The sequence below is a fragment of the Chrysemys picta genome, chromosome 6, assembly GCF_011386835.1.
Source record: "Chrysemys picta bellii isolate R12L10 chromosome 6, ASM1138683v2, whole genome shotgun sequence".
Classification (NCBI taxonomy): Eukaryota; Metazoa; Chordata; order Testudines; family Emydidae; genus Chrysemys; species Chrysemys picta.
Window position 1 is genome coordinate 70,486,863 of NC_088796.1, and position 18,006 is coordinate 70,504,868.

Here is an 18,006-nt window from a genome sequence, read left to right on the forward strand (position 1 = left end):
AGTGCTTACTTTGTATTTATTTTTATTAAATATTTGCACTATAAAAAACAAATAGTATTTTTCAGTTCACCTAATACAAGTACTGTAGTGCAATCTCTTTATCGTGAAAGTTGAACTTACAAATGTAGAATTATGTACAAAAAAAATCTGCATTCAAAAACAAAACAATGTAGAACTTTAGAGTCTACAAGTCTACTCAACCCTACTTCAGCCAATCGCTCAAACAAGTTTGGTTAGAATTTGCGGGAGATAATGCTGCCCGCTTCTTGTTTACAATGTCACCTGAAAGGGAGACCAGGTGTTCTCATGGCACTTTTGTAGCCAGCGCAAGGTATTTACGTGTTAGATATGCTAAACATGCATATGCCCCTTCATTCTTTGGCCACCATTCCAGAGGACATGCTTCCATGCTGATGATGCTCATTAAAAAAAAAATCCGTTAATTACATTTGTGACTGAACTCCTTGGGGGAAAATTGTATGTCTCCTGTTCTGTTTCACCTGCATTCTGCCATATATTTCATGTCATAGCAGTCTCGGGTGATGTTCGTTTTAAGAACGCTTTCACAGCAGATTTGACAAAATGCAAAGAAGGTACCAATGTGAGATTTCTAAAAATAGCTACAGCATTCGACCCAAGGATTAAGAATCTGAAGTGCCTTCCAAAATCCGAGAGGGGCAAGGCATGGAACATGCTTTCAGAAGACTTAAAAGAGCAACACTCAGATACGGAAACCACAGAACCCAAACCACCAAAAAAAGAAAATCAACCTTCTGCTGGTGGCATCTCAGATGATGAAAATGAATTTTCTGCTTTGGATCATTGTCGAGCAGAACCCGTCATCAGCATGGACACACGTCTTCTGGAATGGTGGTTGAAGCATGAAGGGACATATGGATCTATATCTTGCAGTGCCAGCTACAACAGTGCCATGTGAATGCCTGTTCTCACTTTCAGGTGGCATTGTAAATAAGAAGTGGGCAGCATTCTCTCTTGCAAATTGTAACCCAATTTGTTTAAGCGATTGGCTGAACAAGAAGTAGGCCTGTGTGGACTTGCAGGCTCTAAAATTGTACAGTGTTTTATTTTTGAATGCAGGTTTTTTGGTACATAATTCTATATTTGTAAGTTCAACTTTCATAAGGAGATTGCACTACAGTGTTTGTACTAGGTGAATAGAAAAATACTATTTCTTTTTTTTTTTACAGTGCAAATACTTGTAATCAAAAATAAATATAAAGTGAGCACTGTATACTTTGTATTCTGTGTTGTAATTGAAATTACTATATTTGAAAATGTAGAAAGCATCCAAAAATATTGAACTAAATAGTATTCTATTATTGTTTAAAAGTGCAATTAAGCACGATTAATTTTTTTAATTGCTTGACAGCCCTAATCATAATACATACCAAAAAGGGGACAAAATGAGTGCTTTTTTTGAGTACTTGATTTTGCAACCTTATGTTCTTATTGGTGTGCGTGTAATTAACTATAATTGTTAGAGTATTGACATCTGTGCATTATATAAAAGGAGCTCTTCTGACTGTGTACTTCCTCTTTGCTCAGGGGACTGATTACTAGAGAGATAGGTGCTGCAAAGTTAAAAACTCTGCACATTTTCCATTGAATTTGCAGAATAGTTGCACAAAGGTACCCACTGACAGATTGGAATGCAGACTTAAGAAACTGACGAGTATCAAATCAAAACAGTTAAGTTGGGTTTTTGAGAACCCAGCATTTGTTACAGCTTTCATTCTAAGAATTGATATTTGGTAAGAAATAGAAAAGGATAAGGATTCTTGATACAGCAGTTGTTTTGCTTTCAATGAGTGAATTATCACAGTTTAATTTGTTAGTGTGAAAAATTTCTTTAGTGGTTACAGCATTGTTACATTTCCTTCTTGAAGCTATTGCTATATTGTGTTTGCAGTTGCATGGGATGAGTTGAAATTGATGGAATATGTATATGCTAGCAGAAAGAAGGGAGGGTATGATTGTTCCGATCTACCATCTGAGCACCCCTGCATTATTGCACAATGTCACTTGGGCCTATATGCTTCCCAAAAGCTGGCAAACCTACAGGAAATGAAAAGGCTGTCTGAATTCCCTGTAGCTTATAGCCAATGTTTCTTCTCTGCATAGCCCTTTTATCACCCAAGGCTTGAGGTCACTAGGGAGCCGAGGTCACTGAAAGTCAGGAAATCCAGGCTGGCATTGCCATCTGCTTGTGGATGCTCACTATGTACTATGGGATAGTTAATTACTTTTGTCAAGGTCTAGTCACAGTCCAGACTTCAGAGAAGAAAATAATAAAATAAATAATAATAAAAGATTTCAGGGTCTGCCTATTGACTACCCTGCCCTATACTATAGCTGTCCACTACCAGCTGTTTGGAGGAGCAGACCTCTGTACCACATAGGTACACAAACTAAGAGCTCCAGCAATGAAGTATTAGGTTCCTCTGCAAGCTCCTGCTAGAATGAGGGCAAGGATGAAAAGTATGTATGCTGTAAAGATGCCTTGCCCTTTTAACCCAGTAGTTTTCCATAGGTTGAGCAGACGGTACTTATTTAAGACATATTGAAAAGCATTATTCTAGTACTGTAAGATACTGCTCTTTATTTATATCTTTCTGTTCAGTACATTACATCTTCAGCACAGACCAATTGGCTAAGATATACTAATTTTTCAAACAGCTGCTGTGAGAAGACTTACAGACTGGCACTGAACTGAGTGGCCAGTGCCCACAGGAGTTATTTGCAAGTACAGAATGGGTTGCTGTGGGAATCCGTCCCTTACAAGACTACATGAGTGAACAGGTCCTCTTAATTTGCATACCTTTGAAAAATCTTCCCACTCACCTAAAGATTCAATATATCAAGCCTGAAAGCATTTTTAAGAGAATGTTAAGTTTGTACAGTTTGAATTTCCCATACAGCAACTTTTATTAGCAGTAATGCATACAGCACCAAGCCACTTAATGTGTTTGTTTAACTGTAAATCAGGTGGAAGAATTGTTAAAAAAAAAAAAAAAAAACTTGAGGGCTGTGTTGCACTAAACATAGTGTTAACTGCTGTCTGATCAAGAGGGCTTTGTTGTAAACAGAAAACATTTAACTATTCAGTTCTGAACCTTATTTAAGAATACTAGAGTAAACTTCCCCTTACACCTCTCTAAAAGGGCTTTGCTCCACTGATGGGGTGAAGTTTAAAAGATAGGATTCTTCAGAATCAAAATTAACTGGGTTGAGAATCAGGAAGTTATGTTGTGTCCCTACAAGGATGGCTGGCTGACCTTGGAAAGTCTCTAACCTCTCGTTTCCCACCTCTTTAAAATAGGGACAGTATTTAATGGCCCTATAAGGTGTCGTTTGTTTACATAAACAGTACTTAGTTCTTTTCAGTTACTGAGTACCATACTTCATGGGTATTGCTGCTCTCAAACCTAAAAATTCTCAAGTGTTTTAACATCCTTCTAAAAAGGAAACTGGCAATAATGTTAATGCCACAAGCTGACTGGCTTGGGCAGAGCTGATTTAAAGTGCATAAAACAAATTAAAATGGGTTATAGCCCCCCCCCCCCCCAAAAAAAAAAATTCCACTAACTCCATTTTAATAGGACTTCCACTAAAATATAGCATGGAGGATGATACTAAAGCTTTTTCTCAGACTACCTTTACATTGCAATTCTTAGCAGAAGTGAAACCCAGAGGATGACTACTAGTTTTTTAGGTTACTATTGCACTTCTATTCCTGATCTAGCTAAGTTTATACTGTGCTATTCACGCTTTTGTTAGCTGCAGGGATGCTGTAAGTTAGCCAGTGTCATAGCTATCCAATGCTTAATGCTGGGGATTGGCTGTTTTAACCCCTTCCTCATCATCTAAAATAGTTTGTTGGAAATAGTGGCAACCCTCCCAACTTTAGTGACCTGCAGTCACGCTGTACCCCTCCTTTGTCCGCAATGGCCTTTAGAGACAAAGGGAAAAACTTCCTGTTTGATTGGGAAGAGTTGGAAAAACCACAGCACTTTGAATAGTTAAGTACCCTTCACCCACCCCTTGAGCTCTTCTACCTAGAACCTTTGCTCTAAGGCATTCCTAAAAGTAGGGCAAGAAACTCAGCTTGAACTGAAAGTTCCAATAGCCCTTCCCATTAAAATTCTAGAGGACTAAGGAGGCAGGGAACACCACGACCGTACCAACAGGTATTTAAGGGTAGGTCATAGTTAATGAGGATATCTGCCTGTGGCACTGCTCCACTTGCTCAGTTTCAAAGTTACCTTTATCTGTTGTTCTATGCATTAGGCCAGCTTGTAGCAAAAAGTGGTCACAAAGCAAGGGGGAGTTTTACCAGCCAACCATACACAATATATACTTGTCTGCAAGCTGTGCTATTTCAAGTTCTCCATTCAGGATACAAACCTGGCCTTTTGGGGGGAAAATATACTTAAATCACCCACAATCCTTACTAGCACTGAATTCTCACTACCTCCCATTTTAAATTGCTCTTGATTACAGATTATGCTCTAAGGCGTGTGTGATACCTCTTCATTAGTCTAGCTTTGATTTAAAAACCTATTTCAGATATAACCCTGAAGCTGCTATATTACATTTTTGTATTGTTTCATACATTGAGAGATCGCTGAGGGATTAACCCTGACTGTCTCATTCTCAAGTTGGAGAATTCAATGCATTTTTGTAGGAAACTAGAAACCTTCACAGGTTTTATGTGCTGCTCTACATTAATTGGAATGCATTTTCCTTAAGGTACATGGGCTGGGCCACAATTATAAATATGGAAAAATTATTTATATTTTAAAAATGATACAAAGCCAGCAAGCTCTAAGGAAACATCACAGGGCATAATGCCAAGGAAGAGAACATGATGTAAAACTACAAAGTTGTGTACAGTGTGAATATATCTCAAAATTCAAATAAAATAGTAATGCTAACAGTAAATGCGAGCACAGATTGTAAAGGGCCAGAGTGTTTTGACTTGTAGGAATTATTTTTAAGGCTTTGGTCACATTTGTGTTGCTCTGGTCCTGTCCAATTAAGTAACCTAGATGTTTTACTTCTTCCCCTGTAAGAGGTTTTTTGATGCCCATGCATTTCATAGACTCTAATTTAGTGGGTAATAGGGGGAAGACCCACATCTCCTTATGTAGCCAGAGTAGATAACCTTTTGCAGAAAAAGCTCAGGGAGGAAGGGGTTGATAGGAACAAACAAGATAAGAGGCAAGCCCCATGATTACAGCGTAAATTGTAACGGACTTCAGCAGATATTTCTACAAATCATTGCAGCAGATCTGATTTTTTTTTTTTTTACAGTTGCTTTCTGCTTCTGAGTGTAATTTTATTTGTAAGGCACTCCATTCCTGAACTGTTTCACATGCCAATTCCATTTAACAGACAAGTCAGGGGTTATGCTTTAGTCAGTTTGCACCAGCAGTTCAATGCATCCATTTCTGGCAAATAACTTCACACCAGTATAACCCTGGTCATTTGCACTAACGTGCTCTTTTCTACATTTAAGAACTACCCATTTAATATTGAACACACACACTTTGTACTGAATACTGAAGGTTACAAGTGGTACATGCAACAACATGAATCTCCATGACCAAGTGCATAGGGCGGTTGGCTTCACTGGTGGGGAATACATGTATTAAGCCACTTCCCTCTGATAAATTATTTCCTGTATATGCAAACACATGTGCATGAAAATCCAAGAAGAACGCATTACTTTTGCATACAAAAATGATACGTTACAGAAAGAACCAGTCAAATGTTAACAACTGTAAATACAGAGAATGCATGCACAAAGAAAAACTGTGAAGTGCAGAGCCTGTGGGATATAGATATAGTTTTATTTAAGTTTGTGTTCACGGCAAGATGAGACACTACTGAAAGGTCTTTCCCTGCATGGAGATGAATAAGATAAGTTTTCAATAAGCTTTAGATGCTGCCCATTGCACTGCATTTAAATAGAAGTGCTTACTTTCTATACAGACAACATAAAAGTAAGCAAACTTACAACATGTTCCTTTAATATATCAAAAATGTTTCCAAGGCAACATTATTAAAATTATTATACCACAGTCTCCAGTAACATTGAGCTGTATAAAGGAGGGGGGGGGGGGGGGGGGGGGAGGACTTTCTTCATCCTGCTAACAGTTTAAATGCCCTTCTTCTCATCACCCAGTAAGTTCACTGTAGCTTTCTTGGCTGGAGGAGGGGAGAAAACAAAGTGTTAATTTCTATCCTGCTACAAATAAGAGGCCTGTGTAATCACTATTGACTGCAGTTGTGAAATAAAAATCTACATTTTACCTCCAAATGCTGAGGGAAAACCAGCATTTTAAAATAGGCAAATAAAATTGACAATGGGGTGGATCAAGGCTGTGAAGTTTTGTAGAAACAGATTCTGTGAAAATCTTTATTGCAGCAAACCAACCATAGATTGATAGCACCACAGTGAAGATCACAGACCAACTTAAGAAAAGAGCACTATTTAATATGGGATATACCAGGTCTAGCTGTAGTACCTGAAGGTCTGTGTATATTTTGAAAGTTTCCCTATAACATGTCCAGAGAATGAAGCAGCCCATCAGTCAGATGGAGTGGGCTGTAATAACACACTGATTTAGGAGGTATGTGCAAACCTTAGTGTCTGAGGGTGTTTAATGGGGGGAAGATAAGGAAAAGAGAACAAGAGGGCAAGACTCAAGTAAGAGGAACGCAAAAAAGACAGGAGTAGAGAACACAGGCAATACTAGGAGAACAAGAATAGTTGTGAAGAAAGAAGTTATTGTGCTTTAAACCTTGTCTACAAAACAGATGTTTGTCTCAGTAAAGGTCATGCATCAAAAGCGTAGGAAAAACAGGAAAGAATGAGTCATTTACATTTGGGTAGGAAAATAGAGGTAAGAGAAGATAATGGGGAAATCAAAGAAAACTCCTAAAAAATTACAAGAGCTTCTTTCTCCCTTCAGATTTAGATTCAAACACTCCAGAAAGGTCAGCTACATCTCCTTCCTTCATCCATATTTTACATGAGGCATTTACAGTGCAAGTTTTCTGCCTGGCTTCCTTGGGAGCTAAATAAGGGCTGAAAAACCTCCAGCCTTCTTCCCTCCGTGTGAGCCCCTCTGAACCATTTCAGCATGCTGCTTGAGCTCCAGCAATTGTACATCTAGGAGTCACTATAGAGATTTCACTTTTCTCCCGAGACCTAAATCACTGTTTGTTTGTTTAAAAAAAAAAAAAAAAAAACAGAAAAAGTGGGAGTGAGACATTTTGCTTTCTGGGAGGGGAAAAATACAGACACTTAATAGGTAGTAATGTTTCACCTTGTGTTAAATTCCAAATAATATTAACAACTTGCCACATAAAACATTTGGCAGTTATTCCACAGCACCAAATTCTAAGTACTTCAGGTGACCCAAAATGCACTGAATACGTAAAGTTGTTTGGATTGCCTTGTGTGATGAGCTGAATAGATTCTCTCACTAACACCACCTCTGTATGGACATGCTAAGATGTAGAGACAAGCAAAATAACTGGACCATTTCATGCAAGCAGTGTCCTTCAAGAGATTTGTTGCTTAACGTAGACATACACTAAAGAAGTGGTACTTGCTGCATCTATGCCCTCTACAATCCTCCTCCTCCTTTACTTTGCTCCAAAGGCAACACACACCCCACCAGATATCTGCAAAAGCAGCATCTTTTAAGGCCAAAAAATAATCATTTAAAAGGCATCAGCCCTGAAATCATAAAGGTAAATTCCCACTCCTTGAGGTAAGTTTACATTCTTGGTCTCACCTTCTTTAGTAATGACATCTGCAGTCTCTGCAGCTTTGTCTTTCAGATCCTTCACAACACTGTCCAACTGAGCCTCGTGCTTCAAGAACAAAGGGCGGATAATTCGGTGGTAGAGAAGCTCTGCTCCATTGGAAGGGCTTGGAGCCATGCACCACAGGAGAAAGCCACACTGCACAGAAAAAACAAAATCAATATTGGCGTTGAGAGGGGCAGGATGAGATTTAGATCTGGGTTCTGTCCCTAACTCTTCCCCCAGACACACTGACTTACCAAGGTCACTTTTGCTTTTTCTACACACAAAAGTTGTACTGGTTTAATTAACCTATATAGTTAAGTGACATGCACAAACCCCCCTCCAGCATGGGCTCAGTTATACTGGTATTGCTTGTTTTCATATGAGAAGAGGAGAAATAAGCTATACCTGTTTAAGGCTGGTTTATACCAGTAAAACTGCATCCATAGTAGGGGGTTGTACTGTAGAACTGGGTCAGGGGTATGGTTTTGTTGTTTCAATCAAGTATTAGTCTCTGTACCTCAATTCCCGGTCTGTAACATTAGGATACCACCTCACAAGAGTGTTTGGAGGATAGATCTTTTAGCATATGAGAGGCTTATGTACTACTGGAATTGATACTATAGACATTTCTATGGCAACCATCCCAGTACAGACACACAAAAAGAACATTTAGGATGCAAAGTGAACATCAGAATTAGTCAAAGTCAGCACCTGTGCAACGTAAATTAAGACTCTTTGTACATATATAGTGTGAAAGAGGACCTGCTCTGAGGTTGAATCAGGGTTGCGTAGTGAAGAAGGCTGTTTTCTGAAGGACACCTACCTCATTTGTTGCAGGAGTTGGCAGGTGCAGAGTCTTTTCTCTTTGTGTGGTCCCCTATCTGATGGCTAAGCAGTTGAATGCTGCCTTGGAGAATTTGATGCCACACCTGTCTTTGCTACAGAATTCCTATGTGATGCTGGGCCAGTCACTGAAACCAAGTTTCAGATGTACAACTCTACCCCAATATAACGCTGTCCTCGGGAGCCAAAAAAAATCTTACCGCGTTATATCGAACGATCCGCCAGAGTGCGCAGCCCCGCCCCCCTGGAGTGCTGCTTTACCGCGTTGTATCCGAATTAGTGTTATATCAGGTCGCGTTATATTGGGGTAGAGGTGTAGTCACAAAGTTCTGTCTTCACTGTCTGGGTGCTCAACTTGAGACCTGGGGTCTGATTTACAGAAGTGCTGAGTACTCTCAGCTGCAATGGAAATCAATGGGAGCTGTGCTTCGGGAGCTTAAAATGCTAAGTACTGTAAAAAATCCAGTTTTGTGTGTCTCAGACTGGGCACCCTAAATAGCAGATCCTTTTGAGTTTAATATCTGCATCTCAGTTCTCAACTGTAAAATGGGGATAACCACCACTCCACTCACCACACAGAGGTGCTGTGAAGATAATTAATGAACATTGGTGAAACACTAAGGCAGACCTAAGCCACATATTGAACAAGGAGAAAACAAAATATTGAATAGGTGCTCACTTAAATGAGCATCCATCCTATACACTAAATGAGGTATGGTGCAGGGGTGGGGAGTGGGGGGAGACAGTAATTCAAGACTGTATGATAACCCACATACACAAATAGGCTGAAATAAGGTTGCACCTTAATCCTGGTATTTCTTAATTTTTTAAGTGCTTGATTTTGCAACCTGAATGTTCTTTTAGTGTAGATTTTTGCTGCAATTTCCAAAGTTTTTTAAAAAAGCAAACTGAAAAAACATCCCATCATGTATAATCATGTTGACAGCCATATCGGTCATTGGCAGGACTGGAACCTTTAGATTCAGAATACAGGCCTCTGCCATGTGAGGTAATGGAGTAACTGACAGCAATATTAGGTTGTCATCCTCTATGTGGACAAGACATATTTTGCAAGTGATTTCACAAATATGCTCACAGCAGAGGAATGAGGATACTCAGGAATTCAATTTGAGGTTCTGAAAGGGAGTGTTCTCCAGTGATCAGATCCTTCTTGCCCATTCCTTTCCCTCTCCCTCCCCAAAAGTTTGTCCCCTTTTACCTGGTACCCTCCAACTGTCCTTGTTCTCTTCTGCTTTGCCATCCCAGCTTCTCCTCCCAGTCCTATCCTACTGGCTCAAATCAGCACCCCTTGTCTAGACTCCCTTCACAGACTCCCTGTCTAACCACTGCCTGCCTAGAACTCTCAGTCCCAATTTCCTTTCCCAGCCAGTCCCAGTTTCCCTTTCACCTTGAACTCCCAGTTTCTCTCTCTTCCCTCCCCCACTGGTCCCAGTCTCAAACTCCTTGTTCCAATCTATTCCACTTCCTCCCCTCATCTGACTTTTTGTCCCCTATGCATTCGAGTCAGGCAGCTTCCTTCTCCATGCTTTCTGGGCACCAGCAGGGGGTCATTGAGAGCTCAGTTCTAGGGCCTCTCTCTAGCTGAGAGCAGCTGTCACAGGGAAAGTCCCGCTTCACCCCTGCAGCTGTTGGCTGGAGCATGCTCAGCCACACGGGGTGGGAAAGTGGAGTATATTGAATGAGGTCCCATGTAGGGGATGGAACAAGTTCAGTGCACAAAGAATTTTTGAAAATTTTAAGAGGCTAAACTTTCATATCTACTGAATGTATGCGAACTGCAATTTTTCACAGGCTTGTAACTTGGCCAAGTTTGGGCAGGTTTTCACAGTAATAACAAAGGTCACCCTTACTGCCAAATTTCAAGTCCCTGCTCCAAAGCATGCAGGCAATAGAACTTCTGGGAGAAACTGTATTAAGAATTTACATGGGCAAGACACTTTTTCCCTAACCATATTCTCAAGAATGACTGAATAGTTTTGGTTGAAACTTTGAATAAACACACACACACACACACACCATTTATTTCAGCCTGATGCAGACACACAGCTTGGGAAGTTTCAGCCTCAACGGTTGAAGTTTGGCAAAGTTATAAGCAACTAAAAGCAGGGCCTTATAATGAGAAGTGTCAAGCAATCTTAATAATAGGTGTTTGGAATAACCCTGCCTAGAATATGGAAGCTGTGCTATCAAGGGATTAGAATTCAGAAACTGGGGTAAATACAGATCTTTTTATAGCAGCATCTCTGGAGGCTGGTAAGCTTTAGAAAACTCCTGAGGAAGAGGGATTGGTCATCTTATTTAACTATTCATGAACAGATTTTCAGTGTACTCAGACTTTAAGGTCAGAAGGGACCAAGATGATCATCTAGTCTGACCTCTTGCACATTGCAGGCCACAGAACCTCACCCACCTGCTCCTGTAATAGACCCACAGCCGCTGGCTGAGTTACTGAAGTCCTCAAATCATGATTTAAAGTTGCACAGAATTTGCCATCTACACTAGTTTAAACCTGCAAATTTTACTACTGATTTTAATTCCCTTTGCAAGGTCTAACTCTGGTTGGCTTTTGGCAGTTCTCACTTTATCTCTACACTTTCTGACCTCCAAGAGGTAGCTTTCCTTGCTGATCCCTCCCATCTTCCATTCCTTGTAGGCGTTCTGCTTTCTCCTTAATCACCTGGTTTGAGATGCTTGCTCATCTTCATCCACCTTGCAACCCTTCCCTATGAATTTTTCCCCGTTACTTGGGATACAGGCTTCAGATAGTGTCTGTAACTTTGAATTAAAATAATTCCAATCCTCCTCCACATTCAGATCATTGAATTCTTCAGTCCAGTCCACTTCCCTAACTAATTCCCCCCCCTTTTTTTTGGGGGGGGGGGTTAATTAGCTCTTTTGAAATTAAGGACCCTAACTGCAGATCTATTTTTATTTATTCTTCCATTTAGTTTAAACTGAATTAGCTCATGATCACTCTAACCAAGGTTTTCCTCTACAACCAGTTCTTCTCGGAGATCCTCACTACTCACCGACACCAAATCTAAAACAGAATCTCCTCTTGTTGGTTCAGCAGTTATTTGGTGAAGAAATGTCAGCTATCACATCCAGGAAAACCTGGGCCCTACTATTATTATAGCACTTGTCCTCCAATTTATATCTGGGTAGTTAAAGTCTCCCATAATCACAGAATCCTCAGTAGTATTTATTTATTTAAAAACATTAAAGAAGTCTCTAGCCATATCAAAATCCAAATGCATTGCTGAAGCATTGCTTAAAGTTAACTATGCAATCATGTTATCCTTTCAGAAAAGGATTTTTGCCACTTCTCCATTTTCTTTGCTATACTTCAGATTTCCTACTGGGAAATTCAATAGATCATGTTGTTACAGCTATTCTTTATTGAGGTGGGTGAAGAAATGGCCTTCAGGGAAAAACATCTAATTATCATTTGGGTAGTTACATGGCTCTCTGCATGATAGTGTCTAAGACAGTTTGATCATTACAAAGAGAGGAAATCAAGTAAGGTTTAATTGATTTTCAATTATTTTGAGGGAGTAAATCTTCTGTTGTAGTTTTCATAATCAAGTTGTCACAATGGCATATTCCTATTCAATTAAATAAAAAAAAGTATCAAAGGAGTTAGAGGCAAATTTAATATTTTTCTCATCTTTTTGTTCAGGAAAAAAAATTATAGTACTGAGTTCCAAAGCTCTCCAGATTCCAGTCTAATAAGCAAGCTGATCTTTTTGAGTCCTAGGCTGAGGGTTGACTGCGCAAAAAATCCAACCCCCCCCCCCCCCCCAAGATTCACTCTACACCTCGCACATGGGGTTTATTTCAACTAGAGACAGAGGTAAAAGCTACCATGTCTTATTTTCCACTAGGATTTTACATCAAGATAGTTAACTTGATGCATTTAAAAAAAAACTTTTCTGCAATGAATAAAAAATCCTAACATTGCATTAATGAACTGGACCCTTGCTAGAAAGAAGCATGGCCCTGTCAAGAGAGGGACAATAGTTTCATTCTGAATCTTTAGCAGGATCAACTGAACTGTTCAGTTAACGGCTTTGAGTAGAATCTTGGCTTTACTATAAGGTGCTTCCTGGTTTCCCTGGTATCAAACCTGGTATCATATTACAATCATACAATTTTAACAGCAGGTCAGAATTGCAAGAACCCTGATGGACTAAACACACACTTAGAATTCAGCATTCTTTGCAAACAGTTGTGACAAAAATAGCTAAGCGCAGAGATATGGGGAGAGAGAAATGAGAGAGAAAAGCAGCCCACCCAGAAAGTACATAACAGTTAATTACTCAGTTAAAAAGCTACTCAGTTACCTGGATCTTTCTCCACCCAGAAGTGTATTAAAAAATAGCCTATTGAAATGAACACAAACAATGTAATGTTTGAAAGTCTGGTAATATCACATGTTTGTTGGCAAAGACAGCCTGCAGCATGTTAGGCAAGTTGTAGTTTGTAGTTAAAGTGTAGCTGATTATTTACAGCCTGCTGAAAGCGTTCATGGTGCTGCAAACATAGTTTAGTGACAAGGTACTGGGACTCCAGCTCTGCTCTTTCAGAAAGACAAGGTCACGTTAAAGGACATATGAAGCCCATATGATCCAAATCAATATCTTCACCCTCTGAGTCACACGCTTCCCTCCCCCCACCCAAATACACAGGATTTATACTTTTTATTGCGGTCTTCGGAGTTACTTCTGCTAATTCCATAAAGTGGGGGGCAAATGCCTTGGGTCTCTTCACTGCATGGGCACACACAGTCACCCTGTCTCAGCCTAGCTAAAGAATTTGGCTAGGGAATCAACTTCCCTAGCCTGTACATGCTGTGCTCCTCCTCCCTGCAACTTTTGACATTCTCTTCATTCTCCCCCTAACCTCGAGAGTTCACTCTCATTGTGCCAAAGTGACAATTTATAGGCTAATCAGTTTAAAAGTTAACTATCACCCAGTATTGGGGAACCTGATTGCCATCTACTTCTTTAATAGATTCTACGTTAGATATGTTGAGATTCTTATTTTAAGGGGAAAGGGAGAACCAACAAACCTTCAGCATGTAGTAGAAAGGGAACCAGGACAGAAAGATATCAGAGAAGAATTCTGCTATGCTGAAGATGCCATACACAACCCAGTAGGTCAGCCACTGTGTGTCATCATCTTTGTTGGGGCTTTCAATAGCCTTGATTCTGAAAAGGAAAGCGTAACAGGTGAGCAGTTCAGTAATGCCACCTCATTTACAAAATACATGGATTTGTCACAAATCTGTTATGATATAGTGGAGAGACCGATCACTTTGATTTACCTGTGCATATGTATGTGGGAGGAAAAATTCCTTTCATACAGAGGACTTGCTCCAGATCTCTGAACACTAAAACCTTTCTATATACGAAAGGTGCCGAGAAACTCAAATATATTTTTAGGTCTCCGACTTGTGACTTTTTTATGATAAAACATACATAGACATCAAACACAGACATCAAATTATTTGTGGCCTTCCATTCCAGTAGATAGTTAAGAACAGGTTAGGTAATGTTAGCAGAAATAATGTGGAGAGTCCTTCATTGAACCAAAGGTGTTCCACCTTATTGAACCACATGGTCTTTCTGTCCACATTCTAAGATAATGAAATGTTCCAGTTCACTGGAGACAACAAGATAGGGCTCACAGAAAGAGTTCATTTGCTGTTTCTTTAGTGACCAGCAAGGTGGTAAGTTATTCACTGGTTCCATAAGAAATAGCACAGACACTATCCCCCCTCAATAATTGGAATGCACCTAGTGCTTCTGCATACTATTAGAGTCTAAACAGTAGAACTGAAATGCAGATCTGTACTATAGCTCCCTAAACAAAAACCAAACTTTGGACTAACAGCTTTTAAAGTGCAATGATTATTTTAGCACTCTCATACACAATGATTCTGCATGAGCAAGAACCCAAATTTCATACAAGCAGAGGCAAACACATGTAACTATGTGGCTGACCTGTGTCAACCTGCATGTCATAGCAAAACATCATTCACCTGTGCAATGCATTATTAAAAAGTTTAAACAAACACGCTCTCCTTAGAAAACTAGTGTGGATTCAAGGAAGTCTTACCAGAGCCTGAATATAAAGTGAACAAACTTATTCTTGTTATTTTGTGGGACAGAAGAGAGGTGGGTAGCCCTTATTTTAAATTGGATCTGAGCATGTACCTAAGTGTTGTAAATATTGCATCTGTAGCTGTTGGGCTTTCTAGAGAGGGCAATCTAGAGTTGCCAGAGTTTCTGTAATATTTGGAATGAAGTTCTAGAGTGGGGGCAAGTAACTAGTACACAGTGCTTGAGAGACTGGATGGAGTTTGACCTGAACCAGAGTAAACTGGAGTTTGTGTCTTCACATTAGAGAGTGAGCTACTGAATAAAAAGTGGAGATCTAGGAATCCTACAAGTCCTAAAGAACTCCAGTGAAATGTTACCACTTTGGATAAGTTTGAGGAAAATTCCAAGGATTGAGTAGTTATTAGATGACTCAGGTTAACAAATGTACAATTTATTTGTGAATGTGGCAGTCCTTTGGGTAATTCTATAGTAATAGGATAAAGCGTGTATACTTATCCAATTCGGTTTGTAATGTTCTTGTATATATTATTCCTTTAATATTGTTTTTTGTTAAGTCTGGGGGGAGACCATCAGTCGCACAAGATTTTTTGAAAGTCTGTAATAATGCTTATTGAGCCCTGTGATTCATGGCTACTGACAATTCTGCCTGTGAATACCACCTCTGTTTTATGAAATGCTAGACTCCTTATAGTGCTTCAGATCCTGGTTCTACAGGTTTAAAAAAAAAAAAACACCTTGTCACACTATTGATTTTATGTTTTAGATAAACACTGGAAAAAACACTCCCCAGTTGACTTAGCTCTGTTTGACAAAATTATCTTGAAGCACAATATGGCACAAAGATATTGATTTAACTTACTTGTTATCTGGACAGAGTAAACATCCTCAACTTTTCCTGAGATCCCACAGAGGGATATTAACTGAACCTGCCATGACCCATCCAGCACAGTTAAACTGTGGTGCTCAAGCCACTTTGCTGGCACAGAAACTGGAAGAACAGGCTTTTCAAAGAGTGCTGTAAAGGACAGCATTTCCATGCCACTGCTGCTCCCACAAACACAGCACTATGATTGCTCCAAAATCCCTCCCAGCCAATGGTGTAGTAACAGACAGAGGAGGGAGAAAAGAACTGCATTGATGGTCTAATGCAGGGGTGGGCAAACTTTTTGGCCCTAGGGCCACATTGGGTACAGAAATTGTATGGAGGGCCAAGTAGGGAAGGCTGGGAGAGGCTATGCCTCCCTAAACAGTGAGGTGTGGCCTGGCCTCCGCCCCCTATCCAGGCCCCCGGAACCTCCACCCCCATCCAACCCTGACTGCCCCCCAGGACTCCCACATCCTATCTAAACACCTCTGCTCTCTGCCCCCTGACCATCCCACCTTTCCCCCCAGGACGCCCATCCCCTATCCAATCCCCCCGGGTCCCCTGCCCCATCTCCTCTGCTCCCCACCCCCTGACCTCTATACAACCCTCCCTGCCCCACATTACCTGTGGGGTGGAGGAAACGGGGGAGAGGGGGCTCAGTCCTTTCCTTGTGCATTTCCCTTGCTTGTTTGGCTGCTCTCCCTGGCAGTCGGGCAGGGTTCGCTCCCTGTCTGGGCTTGGCTGCTGGGGACAGGGGCCAAGCACGCTGGTGGTGGTGGTGGAAGAGGGGGGCCCTGGCTTGCTCTTCCCCTGTCCCCCGCAGCAGGGCCCAGGCCCCTTGACCATCCCCCTGCAACCCCCCTCCCCCCGGAACTCCCCCTGCTCCCCGCCCCCTGACCGCGCCACCCTGTGGGGTGAGTGTGGGGCAGATTCATTCTTCCACCCCGCCTCTGTGTGCCCTCCCCCACCCCTCTATGTAACTCTTGCTATTGGGCCAAAATAGAGAAGAGCTAATCCAAACATAACACCTGCTCTGTCAGCTATTATTCACTTCCCTTTTTTGTGTGTGTGTGTGTGTGTGCTATCTCCCTCACTACTTGGAATTCACACTTCTGTTCTCTTCTATCCCTTGATCTTTCTGTGCGCCTTTCTTCCCCAAGGCCCACATGGATGCAGCCCTCTCTCTCTGAGCTAATTAGGTGAATTGCAGCTCCTTCAGCTGGCCACAGCAAATTACCAAAGACTAGAGCACTTCCTCCTCACACACCGCTGTTTCGACAGAGCTCTTAGCCCCTACTGGCTCACAGAGAAAGGGTACACACAGATTCTCTATCCCATCTCATACCGGCTAACACAAATAGAGCCCCATGTATTCCATGATGCCCTGGAACTGCCCCTTACTGCGAAATTGTAGAATTCATCTAAACAACAACAAACAAAATGATGTCTCCCTGTTTGTGAAGAGAGCCTTGGAAATGTGAGCAGAGTCTCAGCCAATGCAGTGGTTTCTTCCTGAGTCTGGAGACCCTGAACCATGCCTCAAAATTGTTAACTATTTAACAGCTGGTCGCTTTAGTGCAAATATCCAGCTAATGTGTGTGCCCACAATCCCAAACATCCATTTTTAATGTAAATGCAACTATTGAAGAGTTTCCAGTCTGCACCACCAGGGCGATGCAAAAACTTTGCCATGGAATTTAGGTCCCTATTGGCATTAAACATGGGGAAGGCTTTGCCATTAGAGCGGAGGGGGGCAAACTACGGCTCGTGGGCCACATCCGGCCCACAGGACCCTTCCCTCTGGCCCCCGAGCTCCTGCCAGGAAGCGGGGTCAGGACAGGCTTGCAGAGGAGCCAGCACAATTCCCTGGCAGCACGGTGAACAGGGTGGAGGCTAGCCCCTGGCCCCTCCTCTTCTGCTCCCCTCCCCACCCTCCCTCACAGTCACAGTTCCCCCAGCACCTCTTCCCCCCCCCCCCCCTCTTCTCACACATGAAGAAAGGTGGAGAAACAGTCTTTCAAGTTGATTGTTGGTGATCAAAAAGAACAGGAGTACTTGTGGCACCTTAGAGACTAACAAATTTATTAGAGCATAAGCTTTTGTGGGCTAGAGCCCCTTCTTCGGATGCATAGAATGGAACATATATTGAGGAGATATATATACATACAGAGAGCATGAACAGGTGGGAGTTGTCTTACTTAATTGGCCTCTCAGAGTTGGTAAGTGAAAAAAAAAAAAAAACTTGAAGTGATAATCAAGTTAGCCCAGTACAGACAGTTTGATAAGAAGTGTGAGAATACTTGCAAG

The 18,006-nt window shown here is 41.2% G+C and overlaps 1 protein-coding gene across 4 annotated transcripts in view; it reads right to left on the reverse strand.

Moving 5' to 3' along the window:
- Positions 1 to 2,594: 2,594 nt before the first annotated feature.
- Positions 2,595 to 18,006, reverse strand: part of REEP5 (receptor accessory protein 5) — a 33,866-nt gene continuing 18,454 nt past the window's right edge. For 2 of the 4 annotated variants that reach the window (XM_005281610.5, XM_005281612.5), the window contains exons 3-5: positions 13,781 to 13,919; positions 7,830 to 7,998; positions 2,595 to 6,231 (exon numbers count right to left, since the gene is read on the reverse strand). In XM_005281610.5, the coding sequence (XP_005281667.2) occupies positions 6,182 to 6,231; positions 7,830 to 7,998; positions 13,781 to 13,919 (358 nt within the window). In that variant the 3' untranslated portion in view covers positions 2,595 to 6,181. Of the gene's footprint in view, positions 7,246 to 7,829; positions 7,999 to 13,780; positions 13,920 to 18,006 lie in introns of all 4 variants that reach the window. The other 2 variants (XM_005281611.5, XM_065550324.1) reach the window with 1 other exon arrangement.